Source organism: Bidens hawaiensis, unplaced genomic scaffold (assembly GCF_021521415.1).
Source record: "Bidens hawaiensis isolate Kalapana, Puna unplaced genomic scaffold, B.hawaiensis_p1.1 tig00006295_1, whole genome shotgun sequence".
NCBI classification, from domain to species: Eukaryota; Viridiplantae; Streptophyta; class Magnoliopsida; order Asterales; family Asteraceae; genus Bidens; species Bidens hawaiensis.
The window spans coordinates 465,001-488,539 of NW_027491420.1; the positions used below are offsets into that span (position 1 = coordinate 465,001).

Genomic DNA, 23,539 nt, shown 5'->3' on the forward strand with positions numbered 1-23,539 from the left:
CCAATTTGGTCCCAAGGTAAAGAATAACCAGTTACACCAAAAGATGCAGTCAATACAGCCAGAACCACACCTGTAACCCAAGTTAATTCGCGCGGTTTTTTAAATCCACCGGTGAGATATACACGAAATACATGTAGGATCATCATTAGGACCATCATACTTGCCGACCATCGATGAACTGATCGGATTAACCAACCAAAATTAGCTTCAGTCATTATGTATTGAACAGAAGCAAAAGCATCAGTACGGTCGGACGGTAGTAAAAGGTCATAGCAAATCCTGTAGCCACTTGTACTAAAAAACAAGTAAGCGTAATCCCCCCTAGACAATAAAATATGTTTACATGAGGAGGAACATATTTACTAGTTATATCATCCGCAATCGCCTGAATCTCGAGACGCTCTTCAAACCAATCATAAACTTTATTGAGATAGGTGTGATCCCCCCTCCGAGAACTGTATATGAGACTTTCATCTCGTACAGCTCAAGCAAAAACACCCAAAATACTGGTTGGAACGGATATTTAATAGAAAGTTTGAAACTTCTTACTTTCCGATTCAATCTGCTATGAAGATAAGAATAAAAAAAATCTGAAAGTTCTTCTTCTTCTTTGTGGCGATAATACCAAAATATCAAGTTGGCTCAGTTGTCTTTATCTTGATCCTTACGGGCCTCTTGAATTATCTCTTCCCTATTTTTTTTTATTTGATTTGTTTTTGTCTATCATTTTTATTATATTTGTTTTATTTATTATTTATAGGAATTCTCTTGTTAAGACCCTATGAATCGATTCAAACCTCAGATTCATACTAGAACCACGATGATTCAATAAAAATACTAAGTTAAGCCCAAAGATTCCCTGAGTAAGAACCATCGGATCATCGCTTATTCCACGAATAGATAATAACCAAAAATCCGAAGAAAGATTTATCTTTGCGTCAAAATAAGTATAAAAAGGCTTTTGGAATTTGAAAGAAGAAAAAATTTCGATTTATATTTCTAAATTCTAATTCTTGGAAATTTTTTGGAGTCTGGCCGCGAGGTTTGAATATTAAGTATGAATCATAGTTTAAATATTTCTTAATCTATTTCATATATTCCGTGTTCCAGATACTAGAATAAATATCCGACGAAGGAGAACCATCTCTATCAAGATGACAGACCCATTCTCTGTACTATCAATAGGATCAATTATAACAAGTCACACACTCATATTCCAGAAATACAGAAACAAAGAAATTCCACGATCGAACTACCAAAATCAAATTAGCTAGAATCCGAGCTCTAAAGGATTCATTTTTTATTTAAAAGCTAGGACTTGGGGGTTCTTATAGATCTAATTCATTGAAATTCCATCCAATAAAACGGAAGAATTATAAATCTCTAAAATAATAGATAGAAATACCGCAAATAGAGCCATTGCGACGGCAATCAAAGGGGTCGTTCCCCACCCAGGAGCTACTTTACCATATTCAGAATTCAAGGGTTTTAATAAAACCCCTACAGTAGTTCGTCTTGGACCAGATTTAGAATCGTTCTCAACAGTTTGTGTAGCCATAAATCCTATTTTATTCATTGAAATATGTTGACTTTGTATACCATCCCATTGTAAATAAACGATCTTATCATAGATCCATTGTGGTCTTGAAATTATATAATAATGGAAACAGCAACCCTAGTCGCCATCTTTATATCTGGTTTACTTGTAAGTTTTACTGGGCACGCCTTATATACCGCTTTTGGGCAACCTTCTCAACAACTAAGAGATCCATTCGAGGAACATGGGGACTAATTGAAGTAATGAGCCTCCCAATATTGGGAGGCTCATTACTTCAATTGCGATAATGAAAAATCATTTCATTTTTTTATTTTTTAGTTGAAATTTTCGGCGGTTCTCTAAAAAAGATAGCGAAAAAAATTATCCCTAGAGTCGAGACTAAGAGGAATGTATAAACCAATGCTTCCATAGATTCGATCGTGGTTTACAATTATAGCTTCCATACCTGTTTATTTTTGGGGGGATCATATTCCGGATAAAGAAAGAGCAAGAGTAACAAAAAAAATGACGATTCAAATCAAGATTTATCTGGTACCCTATATAAAAATAAAATCATAAAAAGAAAATCGATTCGAAAGAGACCAAAGAAATGTTGTATCAGGCTGGTTGTCTTCTTGTAGTTGGATCTCCAAGTTTTTGGAATGCTCCAAATTCTACTTGAGCATCCAAATCTGGGTCAATACCAGCGAAAACATCTCTAAACAAGGTTCGAGCACCATGCCAAATGTGTCCGAAGAAGAAGAGCAAAGCAAATGAAGCATGTCCAAAAGTAAACCAACCCCTTGGACTGCTACGAAAAACACCATCAGATTTCAAAGTAGCACGATCTAATTCAAAAATTTCTCCCAATTGAGCGCGTCTAGCATATTTTTTGACAGTAAAGGATCACTATAACTGACTCCATTGAGTTCACCACCGTAGAACTCAACAGTTACACCAACTTGTTCGACACTATACTTAGATTCTGCCCTTCGAAACGGAACATCGGCCCTAACAATCCCGTCTCCGTCTACCAAAACGACCGGAAATGTTTCAAAAAAGGTAGGCATACGACGTACAAAAAGTTCACGGCCTTCTTTATCTCTAAAGATAGGATGTCCTAACCATCCAACCGCTATTCCATCCCCGTTATCCATTGAACCCGCCCTAAATTTCTATTAGTTAAACAATAGAAATTTTAACACTTAACTAAGTTTAACTAATAGAAATTTATGTCTCAACATGTGTTAAAATATAATCTTTCTTTAATATTATAGATGTTCAACGAATTATTAATGGGTACGATTATTATTTCAGGATGTTTTACGGACCAGGTGGACCGTATGCACTATTTGCAGGAAAGGATGCAAGTAGGGCTCTAGCCAAAATGTCCTTTGAAGAGAAAGACTTGAACGGTGATCTAACCGGTCTTGGTGTATTTGAGCTCGAGGCATTGCAAGATTGGGAATACAAGTTCATGGGCAAGTATGTCAAGGTTGGGTCCATCAAGAATCCAGAAACCGCACCCACCGATCCATCAACCAATGATCAACCGGCTGAGCCATCTGCATCTGAGCCTGCTGAGCCATCTGCAACCGAACCTGCTGAGCCGTCTGCAACCGAACCTTCGGAGACATCTGCAGCCGAACCGGTTAGCCATGTTCCATCAGAAGTGACTGTTGGTGAAGCCAAGGAAGAGACTACAAGTGAAGCCCACAAACATGAGTGATTTTGTGTTTATAATTATTTCTGTGTCATGGGTGTGAACTATATTTGGCAAAAAACGACAATAATAATATATGATAAATGTCATTGCAACGGACGAGAAACCCTCGATATATAGGAAACCAGAAATCATAGACAAATTTGTAGCGGGCCTTTGGGTTAATGACAATAAATAATAATCTAGATACTCAACAAGGACGATTATTATAAGTTGCTTGTAGATTTATAACTGTTGTTTGGTAGCCTCTTAATGATTTTAATCAAAAGATACCTCTAAATTGGTTCGAGGTAGAGTATGTTTGGTTTACTAAAATGGTTCGTGAAGTCTCTTAATGGTTAAGCTTTTGAGACATGTTGAATTATTTAGAGACCATCTCTGAATCTGTAAGACAATTTTTAATTAAGCACAAGATTGCTAGATACTCCTATTGATTCTTTTACGGAAGTTTTTATTTTCTTTTGTCATTTGCTTGGTTGTATATCTATTATTGTAGCTGTTCCTGTTAAAGGGTCATTATTTATTTCTCTTTCAATATAACATGCAACTGTTGGTGGTCAACTAAGGATAAGAGAGGGTCATTAATGTAATTTAATAGAAATTAAGGTCAAACTTGATTCTGTACCGTCATGTACATCTGTTGGTGTTCTTATTTATTCTTATAAATACCAGCAAAATGTCAACAGCCCTTTTCATATTTTCATGAACTTTACACAGAAATTTCAATCTTTTTTACACCTTTTGAAGCATGAAACCTGTAGGGGTATGGTACTAAACCCGGTTTTACGACCCTAAATTTATTATGTTTGGCTTATTTTATTATATGGACTAATACAATGTTATTGGGCTGAGGGGGTTTTGTGGAGGTAACCCTAACTGGGCTAGGCCCATTAGGGTACCATGATGGTGGCCATGAGACTCTCTATATAAGGAGGTCTCCACCTCCTTATTTTGGGGTCATGCTCAATAAGAGCCACCACCACTTTTTTGTGTCTGTAAAACAAGAGATCCTCAGGATTTCTTAGCAGTCACCTCCACACCCCCAAAAAGCCATCGCAGGTCACCAGCAGCTGATGAAGAAGATCAAGACGTGGTTCGTTCATCTCGAAAATCCGTGGAAACATCGTCATGGATCAGGTCAGATTCATTTCGTGCTTCGACATTGGCGCCATCCGTGGGACGGCAACGAACTACCCTCCGATCTTCATCTCGGCTGTCAGATCTCTCCCAGGAAAAACCCAGATCTGGAAGTTTACAGAAAAAGGCTTCAAGGCTTGTTCTATTAAAGCTCAAAAAGATCCATAGATCTAAAAGAGGCTTCCAGATCTGTGTGAAAAGAAACTGCCGGACTCGAATGATCAAGTCTCCGGATCTGTGATGGTTTTAAATCTGCTCCGAGCTTCAGATCTATCCAGATCTGATTTACAGATCTAGATCTAGATCACAGACCTGGATTTTAGGTCTAAAGTTGCAGATCTGACTCTAAAATTGCAGATCCAGAAATTACCAGACTTCCGCCGCCATGTACGCGCGCCCGCGGATTCTCACTCCGCAGCCGTGCATGTGCCGCAGCGGAAACCACCATCTGGGTTTTGCGCAAGAGACCTCCGCCATGCACGCGCATTCACGAGTCACCACTCCATCGCCGTGCATGCGCGCATCAGGCCTCGCGCCAAACTTAAAGGTTGGGAATCCTCATAATATCCCATATGGCTACGCGCCAAACTTCAAGGTTGAGAATCCTCATAATATCCCATATGGCTACGCGCCAAACTTCAAGGTTGGGAATCCTCATAATATCCCATATGGCTACGCGCCAAACTTCAAGGTTGGGAATCCTCATAATATCCCATATGGCTACGCGCCAAACTTCAAGGTTGGGAATCCTCATAATATCCCATATGGCTACGCGCCAAACTTCAAGGTTGGGATTCCTCATAATATCCCATATGGCTACGCGCCAAACTTCAAGGTTGGGAATCCTCATAATATCCCATATGGCTACGCGCCAGACTTCAAGGTTGGGAATCCTCATAATATCCCATATGGCTACGCGCCAGACTTAAAGGTTGGGAATCCTCATAATATCCCATATGGCTACGCGCCAAACTTAAGGGTTGGGAATCCTCATAATATCCCACATGGACACGCGCCATACTTAAAGGTTGGGAATCCTCATACCACATGCTCATGCACCACATATGCTCACGCATCACATATGCTCACGCATATTACACATGCTCACGCATCACATGCTCACACATATCACAGTCTACGCGCACGCGCATGCAACATCTGCGCGTGGCGCGGGACATAAAATAGCTCGTAAAACGCCACGTGCGCAAGCTGTTATTATTCTTATAGCTCGTAAGACGCCACGCGCGCAAGCTTTTATTATTCATACAGCTCGTAAGACGCCTCGCGCGCAAGCTGTTATTATTCTTTTAGCTCGTAAGACGCCTCGCGCGCAAGCTTTATTATTCATACAGCTCGTAAGACGCCTCGCGCGCAAGCTGTTATTATTCTTATAGCTCGTAAGACGCCAAGTGCGCAAGCTGTTATTATTCTTATAGCTCGTAAGACGCCTCGCGCGCAAGCTTTATTATTCATACAGCTCGTAAGACGCCTCGCGCGCAAGCTCTTATTATTCTTAGAGCTCGTAAGACGCCTCGCGCGCAAGCTTTATTATTCATACAGCTCGTAAGACGCCTCGCGCGCAAGCTCTTATTATTCTTATAGCTCGTAAGACGCCTCGCGCGCAAGCTCTTATTATTCATACAGCTCATAAGACGCCTCGCGCGCAAGCTGTTATTATTCTTATAGCTCGTAAGACGCCACGCGCGCAAGCTTTATTATTCATACAGCTCGTAAGACGCCTCGCGCGCAAGCTCTTATTATTCTTATAGCTCGTAAGACGCCACGCGCGCAAGCTTTATTATTCATACAGCTCGTAAGACGCCTCGCGCGCAAGCTCTTATTATTCTTATAGCTCGTAAGACGCCTCGCGCGCAAGCTTTTATTATTCATACAGCTCATAAAAGCTGTTATTATTCTTATAGCTCGTAAGACGCCACGCGCGTAAGCTTTATTATTCATACAGCTCTTAAGACGCCTCGCGCGCAAGCTGTTATTATTCTTATAGCTCGTAAGACGCCACGCGCGCAAGCTTTATTATTCATACAGCTCGTAAGACGCCTCGCGCGCAAGCTCTTATTATTCTTATAGCTCGTAAGACGCCTCGCGCGCAAGCTCTTATTATTCATACAGCTCGTAAGACGCCTCGCGCGCAAGCTCTTATTATTCTTATAGCTCGTAAGACGCCTCGCGCGCAAGCTTTTATTATTCATACAGCTCATAAGACGCCTCGCGCGCAAGCTGTTATTATTCTTGTAGCTCGTAAGACACCACTCGCGCAAGCTCTATTATTGTAGCTCGTAAGTCGCCTCACGCGCAAGCTTTATTATTCTCATAGCTCATAAGCCGCAACTCGCGCAAGCTCCATTATTATTATAGCTCATAAGTCGCCTCGCGCTTAAGCTTCATTATTATTATAGCTCATAAGCCGCAACTCGCGCAAGCTTCATTATTCTTAAAGCTCGTAAGTCGCCTCGCGCGCAAGCTTCATTATTATTATAGCTCGTAAGCCACAACTCGCGCAAGCTTCATTATTCATACAGCTCGTAAGTCGCCTCTCGCGCAAGCTTCATTATTCTTATAGCTCGTAAGTCGCCTCACGCGCGCAGGCTTTATGTTTCTTACAGCTCATAAGTCGCCTCGCGCGCAAGCTTCATTATTATTATAGCTCGTAAGTCGCCACGCGCGCAGGCTTTATTTTTCTTACAGCTCATAAGTCGCCTCGCGCGCAAGCTTCATTATTACTATGATGCGTGCTATATCTTATTTATGATAGGGCACCATCATTATCATAAGGACCGCAACATGTCACCATCATGGGAAAAACCTCCCAAAACTCAAAGACAATAAAGACAAGGCCGAAGGAAAGGGAAAAAACCGCCCCACGACCTAACACACCTCATAAAGTCCAGCGCTCCACCTAGACGCTTGAGCGCCCAGGAGCAACGCTGGACTTGGGGGGCTTGTAGGGGTATGGTACTAAACCCGGTTTTACGACCCTAAATTTATTATGTTTGGCTTATTTTATTATATGGACTAATACAATGTTATTGGGCTGAGGGGGTTTTGTGGAGGTAACCCTAACTGGGCTAGGCCCATTAGGGTACCATGATGGTGGCCATGAGACTCTCTATATAAGGAGGTCTCCACCTCCTTATTTTGGGGTCATGCTCAATAAGAGCCACCACCACTTTTTTGTGTCTGTAAAACAAGAGATCCTCAGGATTTCTTAGCAGTCACCTCCACACCCCCAAAAAGCCATCGCAGGTCACCAGCAGCTGATGAAGAAGATCAAGACGTGGTTCGTTCATCTCGAAAATCCGTGGAAACATCGTCATGGATCAGGTCAGATTCATTTCGTGCTTCGACAAAACCATTTGCAGTTCTTGTTTTGATGATCATCATTCTAACTTTCCAATTTGGGAATTGCATGATGATGGAAACCAAAGCCATTGAAGAAAGAATGTCATCAAGAAAGTTTCTTTCTTCATAGTCAGGTGAATGGATCTCTACAACTTGTGCCAGGCGGGCCGAATCCGCTTCATAATTGATGGGATTTTTGAGCAAATATGCATTCTTGTAACAGAATATGGATTTAGCAATATGCAAAGTTATGATTTTTCCTTTTTTTTTTGTTTGTTGTTTTTAATTTTTTATAGATATAGATTATACAGGATGCAAAATTCATGTATCATATCAAAATGAGTAGTAAATGAAATTTGTTATCTTATTTTTTTTTCATTATCTTAAAATTTACCACGAATTCACAAAAACTTTGTTTTCACATTGCAATATATGATAATAATATGCTCAATCAAGAACATAAATATAAAATCTCTATGGGTTTTGTTCTTGGGTTGAACATGAAATTTGACACGAACATGACATATGACACGTTTAACCTGAAAGTTCTTTTGTTTTGCATATTGGTACTTTAAAATCATAAACTTACAACGAAAAGTACAACATATCTAACATGATTATGTTTAAACTATAAAATCATATAAATATTTCTCTCTTTTAAATTTGAGCATTGCATGCCCACTCAATTTATGTAATGACTAAACAAGGTTAGACCCAAAACTTGTCCAAGCCCATTTAGACAACTGAGCAAAACCTGTGAATTTCGTGTTAGGTACATGTGGTGTGATAAAGTCACACCAATCAGTTATGAAACTCAGATTTTGAGTTTTAGAATCGAGTAATTTAGAAAAATAAAAAACATTGTGCTGGTGTATGCATGTACACGAAAGTACATCTTAAGATGACTTGTTAATAACTAGAACATGGCTAGCAGAAGTTCTTGGATTCAATGATGACGTCATTGTAGGACCCAGGAGATCACGATCCAACCAACAATCATGAACATAACAAAGAAGAAGAACAACAAGGGATGAAACTCGAAGCACAAACTTTATTGATCGAACAAGACACTATCTTTATTATATGATTAATGTTGTTACAACACACTTACATCGAACATCTATTTATAGGCATTATCATGGCGGTTAATTAACCACCTCTGGCAGTTATGTAACTACCTAGTAGTTATATAACTAACTTTATAACCGCCTAATATTTACATCAAGACCCTCTAAGTTACAAATGTTGCATAAAGCACCCTAACTATACTTTGTACTAATTATAAAATTGTCCCGCAATATTTTATCAAACTTGATCATACAATTAAGGCCAACAACCATCATATATTAGTATTTTATTATTATCATGTGTTTGACACTTAACCATGTTCATGAGTTTGAAAAAGTAAGCAGAACTAGAAGGATATGTACATCTCATAATACAAATTATTTGAAGTCAAAGCCAGCTAAGGTATAACCTCAGATTTTCATATATAGAAAATATAATACATTTTGATAATTATTTATATTATTTATTTGTCATCTTAACTATAAGCGTGTATCAACATCTAAAATACTTGCAGCCTGCAGCATGACATCAAGATTGTTTGGATTCATGCATCTTAACATCTCTTCTATGCTTAATAAAGATTAGGGGTGTACCGATTGATTTATTGGACACAAACACGACCCATAAGTTTATTAGTGTTAAGTACATCAACTCTAATATAGGCACGTTTAAAATCGTATAAGCCATATACGAGCCCCATTTAACTCTTTATTTAAACCCGTAATGAAGTTTTAAATGGATTGACGTGCTGATATATTTCTATGACAACCTAAAACTTTATTATTTATGCGTTGTGTAAGATTCATAGAAAAAATGCGAAAAAGAGGATTCAGATAGATGAAGAGGGTGTTTGGGATTGCTTATAACTCTAAAAGTGCTTTTTGTAAAAAGTGTTTATTGGCTTCTGGCTTTTTGAAAAGGAGTTTTTAAAAAAGTGTTTGGATTAGCTTATGTGGTTGAAAAAGCTATAAGCACTTTTTAAAAAATGTTTGGCTTAGCTTATTAACATAAAATGACCAAAAATGGTAAAGGGTGGGTAGATTAGTAAAAATCCAATCAAAAAGCCAAAAACATTTTTGAAAAGCCCCAAATTGGGGCTTTTAGAAAAGTGCTTTTTCAAGCCAATCAAAAAGCCAAATCAAAAAGGGCTTTTACATTTGCCAAACACCTTTTTTGCTTATTGGCTTCTTGAAAAAGCCAATAAGCATTTTTCAAACTCAATCCCAAACACCCCAAAAGCCAATAAGCATTTTTCAAACTCAATCCCAAACACCCTCGTGGTTTCATATGATTTGCTTTATAAAATGTCAACCTAAAATAGCAAAAAATCTTAAAATAGTCTCTTACTTGCTAGGCATGCTTAAACACAAAAGTCAACATTTATTTTAAGGTCAAGAGGCAAGATGTTATTAGCAGACACCAAATTCTGCAGTTGACCTTTCTTATACACAAGAAATAATTCTATAAATACATTTCTTCACCAACCCAAAACCACATCCAATTTCTTAAACAATCAACAAGTGTTTCATCTTTTGTTTCCTATATCAATATCAATAATGAGTTTTAAAGTTTCGAGTTCGATGATCATACTTATGATCCTTCTCGTATCATTAGACGCTCATGTATCGAGTTGCAGGAAGATTAATAATCATTCAATCAACAAAGAGAGAATCCGGGTTAATTTTGTTTCTACTTTTGAGAGACACTTTCACACCAAGCCCGAGTTCAAGAACCATGGGAACGATGAGGCGTACGAACAGTCAAAACGGCTCGTGCCAAGTGGACCGAACCCGCTTCACAACTAATAAGTTCATCATGTTATTGGCTATCAGGGTTTGTATTCATATATATAGAATTGTTTAATTCTTTTTGTAGAATTGAGATTAATGTAATATAGTGGTTATTTGATATGTATATTCATTAGTGAAGGATGTGTGTGAATCTAGACCGGATGTGGCTAGCACCCTCTTCCTAGTTAAGTTATAGGTTCCAACCACAAATTCAACTTATGAGTTTGGTTGGGTCGTGTCAATATGCTAGCCAGTGGAGGTTTCAATATTCATTTTTATCAATAAACATACAAACTGAAATTTGAACAGAATCGAATATAGTTTTTAAGAATTTATAAACTTGAAATGTTTTTGTTATTTTTAAGATTTATTTTATTTTTGAGTGTGTGTGTTTCGACATAATCTAACTGGACAAGTCTAACAAGAAAACACGTACACAACCAGTTTTGTCTTAAACCAACGACCGAACAGTGGTGAAATAAATTATATAAATATTAACTAATTATAATCAGTCAATATACAAATAAGAGGTTGAGTTACGAAAACTTACCATACAACTCACTTCGTGTCGACTAAAGAAAATTTAAGGTGCAATAAGTCAATTTTATTGTAGCTAGACGCTATTATACAAGTTAACATTGTCTAAAAGTCAAAATTGGTCCTGTTTATGATTTATAATACTCCAACGACAAATCAATACAACGATTATTATAATGCAACATTATAGGGTCAAGCTGAAGATGAACATCAAATGATTCTCACATATCTTGCAACACGTTCCACGCGTAACGTCTTTGATTTTCATTTCAAGATTCGTGTTTAAGTGGGTTTTATCACAATCAATGTTATTTTAGGTATTTTAAGTTGAATTTTCATAGAGTTGTATAAGAACTCAGATTAAGAGTCGTTTAGTGGTTCCCCAAATACTTTAATTGAATAAAACTTTGAATGAGATCAAGATCAAAGTGTGAATTTTGTGAGAGATATGAACCAGAATAATCGACCAAAAGAAATAAACGCCTATTTATCAGATGAGCAAGTTATCTGACCACTTAAGCCGGGTCAGAGATTGCTACTCCTTGAACACAGCTAACTGGGAAAGCTGCCTGGACCTGTGTTCGTTAGAGCTTTGCCCTAACGTCACAATAAATTAAAAATAAGCGTACAGTTGATATATACCATGTCTATTATGATTACATTGGTATACTAGTTTTTTAAAGAAAATATAACATTATCGGTTTATGCCAGAACAAAATTAACAATTTGTTTGTCAAATAATAAAGATGCTGCCACTTGGTGAGCCGTGGGACAGTACACGTCAGCAATATGAGTGTGATTTGTCAATAAAACCTTGTAAAGAACCAACTACAACTCCATCGGCGGTGGGACTTTTTAATGCTCGATTGCAGGTGTATGTGAAATGTCCCCAGTGAAGTCGCCTGAAAAACCCAGTGCTCCCGACACCTGGAACAAAGATAAGGTTTAGATTCAGTGGTACTTTTCATAATGCACTTATTATTCATCAAATTAGGGTTCTTTTTTATTGATTGTAATTAGGGTTTATCACAGTATGAAGCAGATGAGCTCCCTCCAGGGTGGACTGTTGAAACCAAAACAAGAGAAGCCGGTTCTAGAAACAAAGTCGATCGGGTATTCCACACTAATTAATTTAGTATTACTAATTTGGCTTGTAAACGAACTGAACGGACACATGAACACATGTTAGTTTATTTAATATCTAAACGAATAGTTCAAGAATATAATTGAACAAATATAAACAAACATAAATGAATATATATATATATATGAACGAACAAATGTGAACGAACAACTATAAATACTTATTAGGGTGATTTTTTAAAATACAAAAATATTTTATCATTTTCTGTTAAATATGCAAGCGAACATATATCTAAAATACAAAAAATATTTTACCATTTTCTGTTAAATATGCAAGCGAACATAAATGAATGAGCAAAACATAAATGAATAAGCATGACATGTGTTCATTTTCATTCATTTAAAAAACTGAACACAAACGTTTTGTTCATGTACGTTTGTTTTTAAAATTTTTTTTAGAACGGCGACTTTCTTGTATTTAGGCTACCGCACCCTCCAAATTTGGAGAGCCCCGATGCCCCACACTGGCCAGACTATGTTGTCTTAACCGGGCCCACGCTGGCTTCAGAGTTTGGCTTGGGCGTTCCCCCGAGAAACCATACCGCCGACTGCCACTTGACAGCTTTTGTGCCACCACAAGAGTAGAACTCTTTGGCGTAACACACGGTGGGACGAAAACCCGGGTGGGCTCAGGATTCAAACTGACAACCTTTGCACAAGGCCTAGCTCAAATCCATCATTGCCAATATCCACCCAAATATGACACAAATGGGATTCGAACTTGAGTCTCTATTGGAGAACCCAAGCCTCCTATCACTAGGCCACAAGTGGGGGACGTTTGTTTTTTAAATAAACGAACATACACGAGCTTCTTGTCAAAACGGATCACGAATAGTTCATTGAAAGTTTGGTTTGTTTACAGGCATAATATTAATTTTAGCTTGTATCATCATAATAACTATTTGTATCATTTATGTTTTTAGCGTTACACGGATCCCGTGACTGGTTACATATTCCGTTCACTCAGAGATACTCAACGCTACATTAGAACTGGTAAAATAGGAAGACTTGCAATCAAACCGAAGAATAGTGAGTGTGCTTATGCGGATAATAAAGATGAAAGATTACATGTTAGTGTGATTATTAGTTTATTCTACACCTTTCTTGTTATTATTTTGTTGAATAAACTAACTATCTTAATGATTGATAATCGTGCTCATTGTGATCAAAGGAACAAATGAGTGAAACTTTGAGGCATAAGCGACCGGTGGATATGACACGAAGCAAAGTTAGTGACGTGGGTGAATCGGAATTGCTTTACCGTGCTTCAGAACAGCCTGAAACACGTAGAGCTACACGACAATCGGGTATTAAAATTGACTCGCCGCCACCATCACCGCCTGATACCCGAAGCAACCGCCAAGCTGCCAGAGCTCTACTGGTCAATTCGGCTACTAAAAAAGAAAATAACAACAAAACCGACAGGGGAAAGACGACACACAAACACGATGAAAATGCTGACATGGATTATAAGGATACGAAGATGTGGGCCGCCACATTGCCACCCCGTGAAGATCAACAACCAGTAGTGGATGTTGAGAAGCAGGAAATGCCTGTAGCTAACCCTACAGTAAGCAACCCAATCAAGTTTTCCATGAGTGATTTGTGGACGGACCTGGGTATCGATTTTGCTAAGCCTGAAAACCCATCCCCAGCGCCATTAACGTTGCCTCTAAAGGAGCTCTGGACGGACCCGTGCATTGAGTTTGCTGTGAAAACGCTCATGGGTGCGATTCCTGGCCGGGGCCCACATGACTTCTATCTGCCTGATAAGCAGCAGCATGATCTGACATTTGAAAATGGTGGTTTAAAAAATCAAGGTTGTTTTAGACTTTAGTATGTTGTAGGTTAAGATGTGCAGTTTGTAGACAGACTACTTAGGAATGTTAGTTTTAAGATATTATGTGTTTGTTGATGTTTTTTGTTGTATGGTAGTTGTAGTTTCTGGTTAGTTGATGTTGTAAACTGTATTTTGGGATGATAAATGGTGATTCGGTGTAGGTAGTTGGTTAGTCTCAAAAGTCAAGACTCTTTTCTGTTAGTGACCATGGCGTCTATTGTATATGGGTTGACCCGACCCATTTTGGCACATTCACCTGTCCTATCTGAATATCAATCCGAATCCATTTCGGTTATCTCTATTCTTTCATTGTGTTTCTTTTCATTAACTTGAATGGTTGATGACTTTGGCTTTGGGATGCATTAACAAATAACTGAGCCAGCTACAAAAGTTGGTAATTGTAGGGGTATGGTACTAAAACCCGTAAGCCGCCTCACGCGCAGGCTTCATTATTTTTACAGCTTGTCACCATCATGGGGAAAACCTCCCAAAACTCAGACAATAAAGACAAGGCCAAAGAAAAGGGAAAAAACCGCCTCACACCTTATAAAGTCCAGCGCTCCACCTAGACGCTTGCGCGCCCAGGAGCAACACTGGACTTGGGGGGCTTGTAGGGGTATGGTACTAAAACCCGGTTCTACGACCCTAAATCTATTATGTTTGGCTTATTTCATTACATGGACTAATACAATGTTATTGGGCTGAGGGGGTTTTGTGGAGGTAACCCTAACTGGGCTAGGCCCATTAGGGTACCATGATGGTGGCCATGAGACTCTATATAAGGAGGTCTCCACCTCCTTATCAAGGGGTCATGCTCAATAAGAGCCACCACCACTTTTTGTGTCTGTAAACAAGAAATCCTCAGGATATCTTAGCAGTCACCTCCACTCCCCCAAAAGGCCATCGCAGGTCTCAAGCAGTTGAAGAAGAAGAAGATCAAGACGTGGTTCGTTCATCTCGAAAATCCGTGGAAACATCGTCATGGATCAGGTTAGATTCATTTCGTGATTCGACAGTAATCATTAAAGAGCCCGTGACTTACAAGTTGTTCTTTTTAGCTGCATGTAAAACTAAGTTTGAATGATTTTGACACTTTCATTCTTCATATTCAAATATATCAAGATGAAAAGTGACTTAAGTTTGTCTGAAGCTACATACTTTTAGCTTAAAATGGAAATGTTGAGTATGGAGCACATGAGGTTGAATGGTTGATAGTCAGATCTTGATCTTTAATGATTGAGCATAAGCATAAGAATGCCAATTTTTTTTAGAACCGCGACTTTCTTATATTTAGGCTACCGCGTTCTCCAAATTTAGAAAGCTCCGATGCCCCACTGTGGTCAGACTATGTTGTCTTAACCGGGCCCATGCTAGCTTCAGTGTTTGGCTTGGGCGTTCCCCCGGGAAACCATACCGCCGACTGTCACTTGACAGCCGTTGTGTCACCACAAGAGCAGAACTCTCTGGCGTAACACACGGTGGGACTAAAACCAGGGTGGGCTCAGGATTCAAATTGACAGCCTTTGAACAAGGCCTAGCTCAAATCCTTCATTGTCAATATCCACCCAAATATGACACAAGTGGGATTCGAACTTGAGTCTCTACTAGAGAACCCAAGCCTCTTACCACTAGGCCACAAGTAGGGGATGCATAAGAATGCCAATTAGTCCATAGTCCATACCTCTTATAAATATTTCAATGTCAAATAGTCCATACCTATTATAAGTACTTCAGTAGGTATATTACAAAAGGCCACACTTTAAACGAGTGGCCGTTGATACCCTTTAGTCACATTTCTTATGCTATATTCCAGCAACTCTTTAGCCATGGTTTTTTTTTAAATAGATGTGGTCAAAACATACTTTTTGTGACTATGTAATATAAAGGGCCACACATAAAATAACTACATGTGGTCGTAGGTTCCCTTTAGCTGCATTTATTACGTTGATTTCAACAACCCTTTAGCCACAATTTTCTGAAATAGATGTGGCATATATATACTTTTTTGTGATCATATAACACAAACGACCACAATTCAAATAACTGTATGTGGTTGTTTGTACCCTTTAGCCATAATCATTTGGCTAAAATGAGTGATTCCAACAAGAAAAATATTGGTACCCTTTAGCCACACTTTTAAGTTGCTTTGGCCACTAAAATGTGAGTGTAACAGTATTATACATATTGGTACACTTTGGTCGCACTTGAGCTGAAAAATTACGCGTGGCCAAAGGCCTACGCCCATGGTTATTCATGTGGCAGTAGCCCATTTTTGGCGCAGTGGTGAAAGTTGATAGTTACACACGTGAACCTTGTGCAGTTATTCGAGGGTTCGGGTAGTGAGGATTTAGTTAAAGCAAGGTTGCAAAAGTCGTTAGACGGGCCCTAGGCTGCCGACCGGGGAGTTGGGGGGTGTACTCAGAGTACTCGGCGATTAATCAAATATGGTAAATATAAAGATAATTAATTTTTGGTATCATATATTTGTCAAGTATCATAAGTTAACTAATATTTGTAACAAAATAGGTGAATATCAATATAAATAAGATAAGTACATTTTTAAATACTAAATTATTCTAAAATACCAATCATTAGTTTTAAGAAAACGATATCCATTCTTTAGTATTATAGAAATACGAATTATGTTTCATTTTTTAAAGTCAAAATCGGCCCAAGTTGACCGATTAGATCTGATTTTGGCTGAGGCTGACTACCTTTGATTGATTTTTAGGAACTAGGTGGAGTTAAAGAAAGTCTCCTCGGTGCCATACCTTTTAGCGATTACTGGGGGAGTACTCGGCCTTGGAGTCCTACTTTTACAACATTGAGCCAAAGATTAAAGAAGTATGAATTAGGTGAGTTTCAGATCCTCTCTTTTACACGGTTTTGAGATGACGTGCATACTTTACATATTAAAGATTAGAGATACAGTTTGACAATAATGTGCTATATTATCGTAAAATTAGTATGTTTTACAATAAAGTACAACGTTATAGTCTCGTAATAAAGTATGATTTTATAGTACAGTAAAATGGTCAAGTTAAAGTGTTTAATGAAGTAAACATGTTTAAAGTTAAAGTAAGGTGTTAAAGTAAATGAAACGAGTAATGAATGGTAACAGTTTTACAGTGTCAAGTTTGCTGTCCATTGGAGGGACAAATGTAATAGTTGAGTTTTACAACTTCCATCGGGGAGAGTCCAATAAGGAAATTACCTCCAGAGCTGTTTGGATGTTACGTTGATTCCAACAACCCTTTAGCCACGGTTTTTTGAAATAGATGTGACACATATATACTTTTTTGTGATTATATAACACAAACGACCACACTTCAAATAACTGTATGTTGCTGTTTGTACCCTTTAGCCATAGTTAATGGGACAAAATGAGTGATTCTAGCAACAAATATTGGTTACCTTTAGCAACACTTTTAAGTTGCTTCGGTCACTAAAATGTGAGTGTAACTGTATCATACATATTGGTACCCTTTGTTCACACTTGAGCTGAAAAATTTTTGCATGGCCAAAAGCTGTACGATCATGGTTTTTTCATATGGTTGTAGCCCATTTTTGGTGTAGTGGTGATAGTTGATAGATACAAACGTGAACCTTGTATAGTTATTCGAGGGTACGGGTAGTGAAGATTTAGTTAAGGATTAAAGAAGTTTGAATTAGGTGATGATGTATAATAATTTATACATCTTTTCGGCACAAAAATGTCTCAAAATAACCATAATATCGACAATTATATTAGAATTAATAACCACTAATGTATTTCTATCTATAGGTAAATATAGCCTTAGAGAATAAAACGAGCTGATATACGAAGAAAAACGGTGAAAACAGACTCAACACACCCCATGGTGAATGAAGGCATGGCCATGTCTAGAGCATACGAAGTAAAGACAAAATTTAGGAAGACAAAACATTGCCATGATATATCATTGTCGAGCAGACCTTATAGTACAAAGTATGCTTGAAACATGTCTTCGAGCAAACGTTACTTAGAATATTTTCCTTAGAAAATATTCTACTCCAGCAGACTTCAATCTCCATGACGTATTCCAACTTTGCTCGAATAAGTCCCACAAGCAAACATATTCTTCTTGACTTCTTCAATCTTTCCTTATGATTTATTGAGAACAATTCCAGTATACTCGGGGTACTGAAACTTGCTCGAGACTGAATCATGCTCGAAGCTTTACTTAGAACATATTGAGATCATCATTTATTGTATCAATGTTTGACTCACCAAAGTGCTCGTACAACTTGGTTTAAGCTGGATAGATCAAGTGTTTGCTCAGATAGCAAACTGTGCTTGATGAAGAACATCCTTGCTTGACGAAGTGTAGCTTGTTCGAAGGTTTCAACACTTAGAAGAATTATAGAAGATAATCTTACAAGCGTAAGATATCATGCTCGAAGGTCCAGGCTTGCTCAAGTTCCATATTTAGCCATTTTCTAAGGAGGTCGAGAAGATTCCAATCTTCCTTGTAACTTTTACGACCCAACATGATTGTAACACCTCTCTTCAGCTGAGCACGACTAATTGTTTAACAAATATATGTGTTAATTACTACTTAACTGACTAATCTATCTAACAGTTAAGCACATGAAGTCGCAATCGCATAGGCATGGAACATAATCGCATTCGCATGGAACTAATCGCATTATCATGGAACTTAATCGCAGTCGCATAACCTTAGGTTCGTAATCGCAATCGCATGCCATGACAAAATTGCAATCGCATATCAGGGGAATCACAAGTCGCGATCGCAAATCAAGGGAATCACAATCGCATTCGCGTTCCTCCAATCGCAATCGCATTCCACCAATCACAATCGCATTACTGTTTAACGCGATTTCGATTGTAACATCTCGGATTTTTCAAACCTGTATTCGTTTACAGATAACCCGATTCGGGAACTTATCTAGGATCTTTATCAATAATATTATCAAGTAAATTTAAGTATTTAAGGTTGGTATTTTCATTTTATACCCTTTACATTTTGCATGTTGTTTATTTCCTGTTTTAAGCATAAAAGGTTCAATATTTAGTCAATTCTCAAACTACAAGGACCAATCTTGTCAAAAATCAAATTCCCGCCCCCTTGGGGCTGGGGCGCTGAGCGATGGTGTGACATTTGTCAATTTCGGGATATTTTATACTTGTATTCTTAATGTAAACCCGACCCGTTTTGTATCCCGAACCTTTCGATATTATCAAAATGATGAATTGTATGTTAAATATTTAACAAATCTAACCATATAACTTGTTATACTTGCTTAACTTCTGCATATCTTAGTTTATTGTTCATATTTTTCAAGTTCCATGGTATTGGGTATGTGGTAACTAGCCTCGGTTTCATCCCGAGTTGAGAACCGAACTAAAAACCGAACTTTCGTTTAAAAGATTTATTGTTAACTTTTTGAATGTAAAACTTGAGTATTATTGTTTATAAGTTATTTTACGAGTTCCATGGTAATTTGGTATGTGGTAACCATCCTTGGTCTTATTCCGAGTCAAGGACCGAACCAAAAACCGAACTAAACCGAGTTCACTCGCTTAAGACACACAAGTGTGTTTTTAGCCACCAAAAACTCATATTTTTCTTCAAGATTATATTTTAAAACAATTTTAGTTAATTTCTAAACATACTTGGCATGTCGGTAACCAACTTGATCTTATAACAAGTTCGGACCGATAAAGTCGTATACTCGCTTAACGAACGTTAAGGTTCTTCACAATAGAACTACATACTTGGTTAAGTCTATTTTGATTTTATTGAGTTATCTCATAGCATTTATTATATTGGAAAGTTAACTTTGAGCTTGGTCAATTATCAAGTCTCGAACCGACAAACCCGAACACTCGTTTAAACCTCATTTTGGTATTCTTATAACCAAGGGTTTTGTAATATTGCATTTTAACCCACATTATTACTTAACATAGGTTGAGTAAATAAAAAAAATAAAAATAAAATAAAAACTAATGAATAGAATACCGAGACCCGGTTTCGAGTAAACTTATTTTACAAAACTCGTTTCTTTAATTTCTCAAATATTTACATTTTAAACCCTAAACTTTATTTATTTACTTTATTTGTCATGTATTTTATTTTAAACCCTTCCAAGACTACCTACTAACACAAGACCCGTTTAATATAGGTCTTTCTCATTAAACCGATCTCTCCGATTATTAACGACATTATCTTTCAAGTTATTTGTTAATGTAAGTACTTTTTCATCCCCCATTTTCCATCTTTCATTTTGGGGGTGGCATTGCATACTTATTCAAATTCAAATAATTTATACTTGAGTCTTAAACCACAACACTTATTGTATATGTTTACTTAAATAAATACTCGATTTGGTGTTATATGCTTTACATGATTATGTGCAAATTCTTGAATGCTAAGGCAGGTAGCCTCTTGAATGCGAAGGCGGGTAGCCTCATCAAAGTATGATCATACGTTAATTCCGAGTATATATGGTATCCCCATATAGAAAGGTGTCGTCAATGTATTCTTATTGACGATTTCATTATTGTCGTCAATGTATTCTTATTGACGGTTTTATTATCTAAATTGTTGCTATTATTTATTGTTTTCATATACTAGTTGTGGATTTCATACTATATACTTATTGTCCAAAACTATGAAAATTGCTCACCAACCTTCGTGTTGACAAACTCTATTTTATGCAATGTTACAGGTTTGATGTTAGCTTGATTGGATTACTTGAAAAAACTTATTATCTTGGCTTTAGGATATTAGAAAATAAAAGAACAAGTTATTTGTTTATCTATCTATTTGGCATTTTGTATGAATCATTGTTGTGTTATTTATGATGATATGGATTTAAATGAGTTGTTTAAATATTGTAACTTTATAGTGTCATTGTGCAATGAGCAATCATGTCACGCCTCGACGTTTCTGCCTTCATTGGTCGGGGTGTGACAGATGGCACCACCATGGGGTGGCTACGCGGTGCTCTGGGCTGCCTGATCACATTTGGTTATTGTTATACCTTCCTAGTTCGTTTTTAGCATCCAAATCGCTTATTTTTTGGCATAAATCGAGTAAATTAAGCCCCAAAAAAAGGAATATAACTAAAATACATGCCCATGTTCTTAACCCCTTGATCAAGAAGGAAATCTTTTTGTTATTATATTGATTTCATCATTAAATGCATATTCGGCTGCTTAAATGAGTGAATTAACTATAATTAGTTCGTTTTAGTGTTCCCCATATAAACAACTCATTATAACCTGTCACAAACTTTATCTAAAACCTAAGAGAGCATCTCCAGCCGTCACCCTCCTCTGTCTCTCATAAAATCCTTCGGTTTTTGCATTATTGTTGAAGATACAAGCACAAACGTTTGACTTTGCTTATTCCTCAACCTTTGACTCTTCGTTTTGGTTGATTCTTCCACTTTCCGAGTAAGTTGTAAACTGAGAAATTGTTCATACATATTCCCTAGTCAATAACCTTCAATCAATTTTAATGGTTGAAGGGTGTTGACTGGTCAATTCCTTCAAAACTCATTAAAGGGTAAAATAATTAACAAGTTTAACTATCCGTTTTCTCATGCTTCTTGTTAGAAACAACGATCGGTCCAGAAGACTTTTATTCTCGTAAAGAAATTTTAAAGCTACTGCCCAAAACGTGACTTCCGACTCGCTGTTCGGATTCTGGTCAGTGCCGACTCGCTTAAATCTTTAAATTAACATAACCGGAGTTCTAAATATCCGTTTGGAGCGATTGCAGTGGCAAAAAGTTCTTTTTTACTTATATTTTCGTATCTCAAAGTTTCAGGTTCAGTTAGTTTGTTTCGTTCGACGCTTTAGTCGACAACTCGCTTAATTATTAATTCGTTTATCGTTATCATTATACACTTGCCTTTGGTTTAAGATGAGTTTGATCATTCCCCTTTATTTTACTGTTTTTAAACGTTTTGAGGACATATGCATACCTATTCATATTTTATATTTTATATATATATATATATATATATATATATATATATATATATTCAAACTCGCAAACATAATCATTGTGTGTATATCAATTAAATGCTAAGTGCTATTTGCTCATGTATTTATTTTATCGCATTTGGAGAGGTCCATCATAATATATCTCAGTCAGTATGATCATACGTCGTCGTAGTAACCGGAGCCCGATTCGCTTGGCCATGGTAAACCAACAACCTCAGTCAGTCATTGTAACCAATGCCCGTTCGCATGGCAACGGTTTAATGGCACACTAGCATGTCTATGGTTTGTATATGGTTTGTTATGGTTTGATTGATTACTACCCACATATGTTTGTTTGCGCATTTAACACTTATCATGTATTATATACATATTATTGTTAGTGTCAAAACTGGTGATCATCTCACTCAACATGTGTTGTTGACAAACTCTCTTATTTTCTACGCATATGCAGGTTGCTTTTGAATTGAAGTTTGACGTGAAAAGGACATCTAGACCATACCTTAGGATTTAAAGGAGACAATCATTATTTAAGTTTATCTTAGATTATATTTACTTATTTGAATTATTTTGTAATATTTGTAAAATTTTGTGTACTCTTTGAAATAAAATAATTAAATAGATATTGTCATTTATATTCATGATAGTATCTTCGAGATGTGAACAATCATGCTCACACCCCCGCATTTCCGCGTTAGGTTGGGGTGTGACATCGATCCTTGCGATTTGAGCCGAATCTCATTTTTCAGTTTCAACATTTTTCTTCAACCAAGTCTAATACTTTTTGGTTCCTTATTACCCGATTCACTATCTTATCAAGTTTCGTGTCAAAACGACTTCGTTTACACATCTTTCTCGCGTCCGAACATTAACCAATTTACTCGATTAACACTTTTTAACTTGTTTATAACAAAGTTTACGGTTTTACTACTCGCTTTAGTCCTATTCAATGTCTTATCATGTTTGATGGAAATTTGACATCAAATACATGGCCTTTAGCTTAAACATACCTTAAACGGACACGGGTTGAATCGGTTTCTTGAACATAGTCGAATGTTGGTATGTTTCTTGCTTGTTTATGGAGATCTAATACAAACAGCCTTTCTTCTTCTAATCTGGACCGAAATGGAAGGAGTGTTTGTGTGTGTTTTGAGTTTGTGGAGGCAAAGATTATATGAGAGAGTTAGGGTTTTGGGAGGGTTTATAGGTTTATATAGTATTAGATCATGGACCTTAGGCCCATAACCATTCCCTAATCCATCTTTTATCTCTAAGTCCACCACCCAACTTATTATTATTTAACATAGCTAAATAATAACACTTAATTAAATAAATAAGATTATTTTATTTATTATTTTCAAAGTCGGATGCTACAGAATAGAGGTGGACAAGATGGTGGGGTTACCAGCGG

At 37.3% G+C, this 23,539-nt stretch overlaps 2 protein-coding genes and 1 pseudogene across 2 annotated transcripts in view; 2 read left to right on the plus strand and 1 right to left on the minus strand.

Annotated features, from left to right (window-relative positions):
* Positions 1-2,781, minus strand: part of LOC143631953 (uncharacterized) — a 3,010-nt pseudogene extending 229 nt beyond the window's left edge.
* Positions 1-3,266, plus strand: part of LOC143631958 (membrane steroid-binding protein 1-like) — a 6,716-nt gene extending 3,450 nt beyond the window's left edge. Inside the window, exon 2 of the mRNA XM_077100568.1 lies at positions 2,855-3,266. Within this exon, the coding sequence (XP_076956683.1) occupies positions 2,855-3,266 (412 nt within the window). The remainder of the gene's footprint in view (positions 1-2,854) is intronic.
* An 8,769-nt stretch (positions 3,267-12,035) lies between these two features.
* Positions 12,036-14,132, plus strand: LOC143631963 (uncharacterized). The gene is made up of 4 exons (XM_077100572.1): positions 12,036-12,095; positions 12,173-12,265; positions 13,219-13,324; positions 13,567-14,132. The coding sequence occupies exons 1-4, from the start codon at positions 12,036-12,038 to the stop codon at positions 14,130-14,132; spliced, it is 825 nt and encodes a 274-aa protein (XP_076956687.1).
* Positions 14,133-23,539: the final 9,407 nt, after the last annotated feature.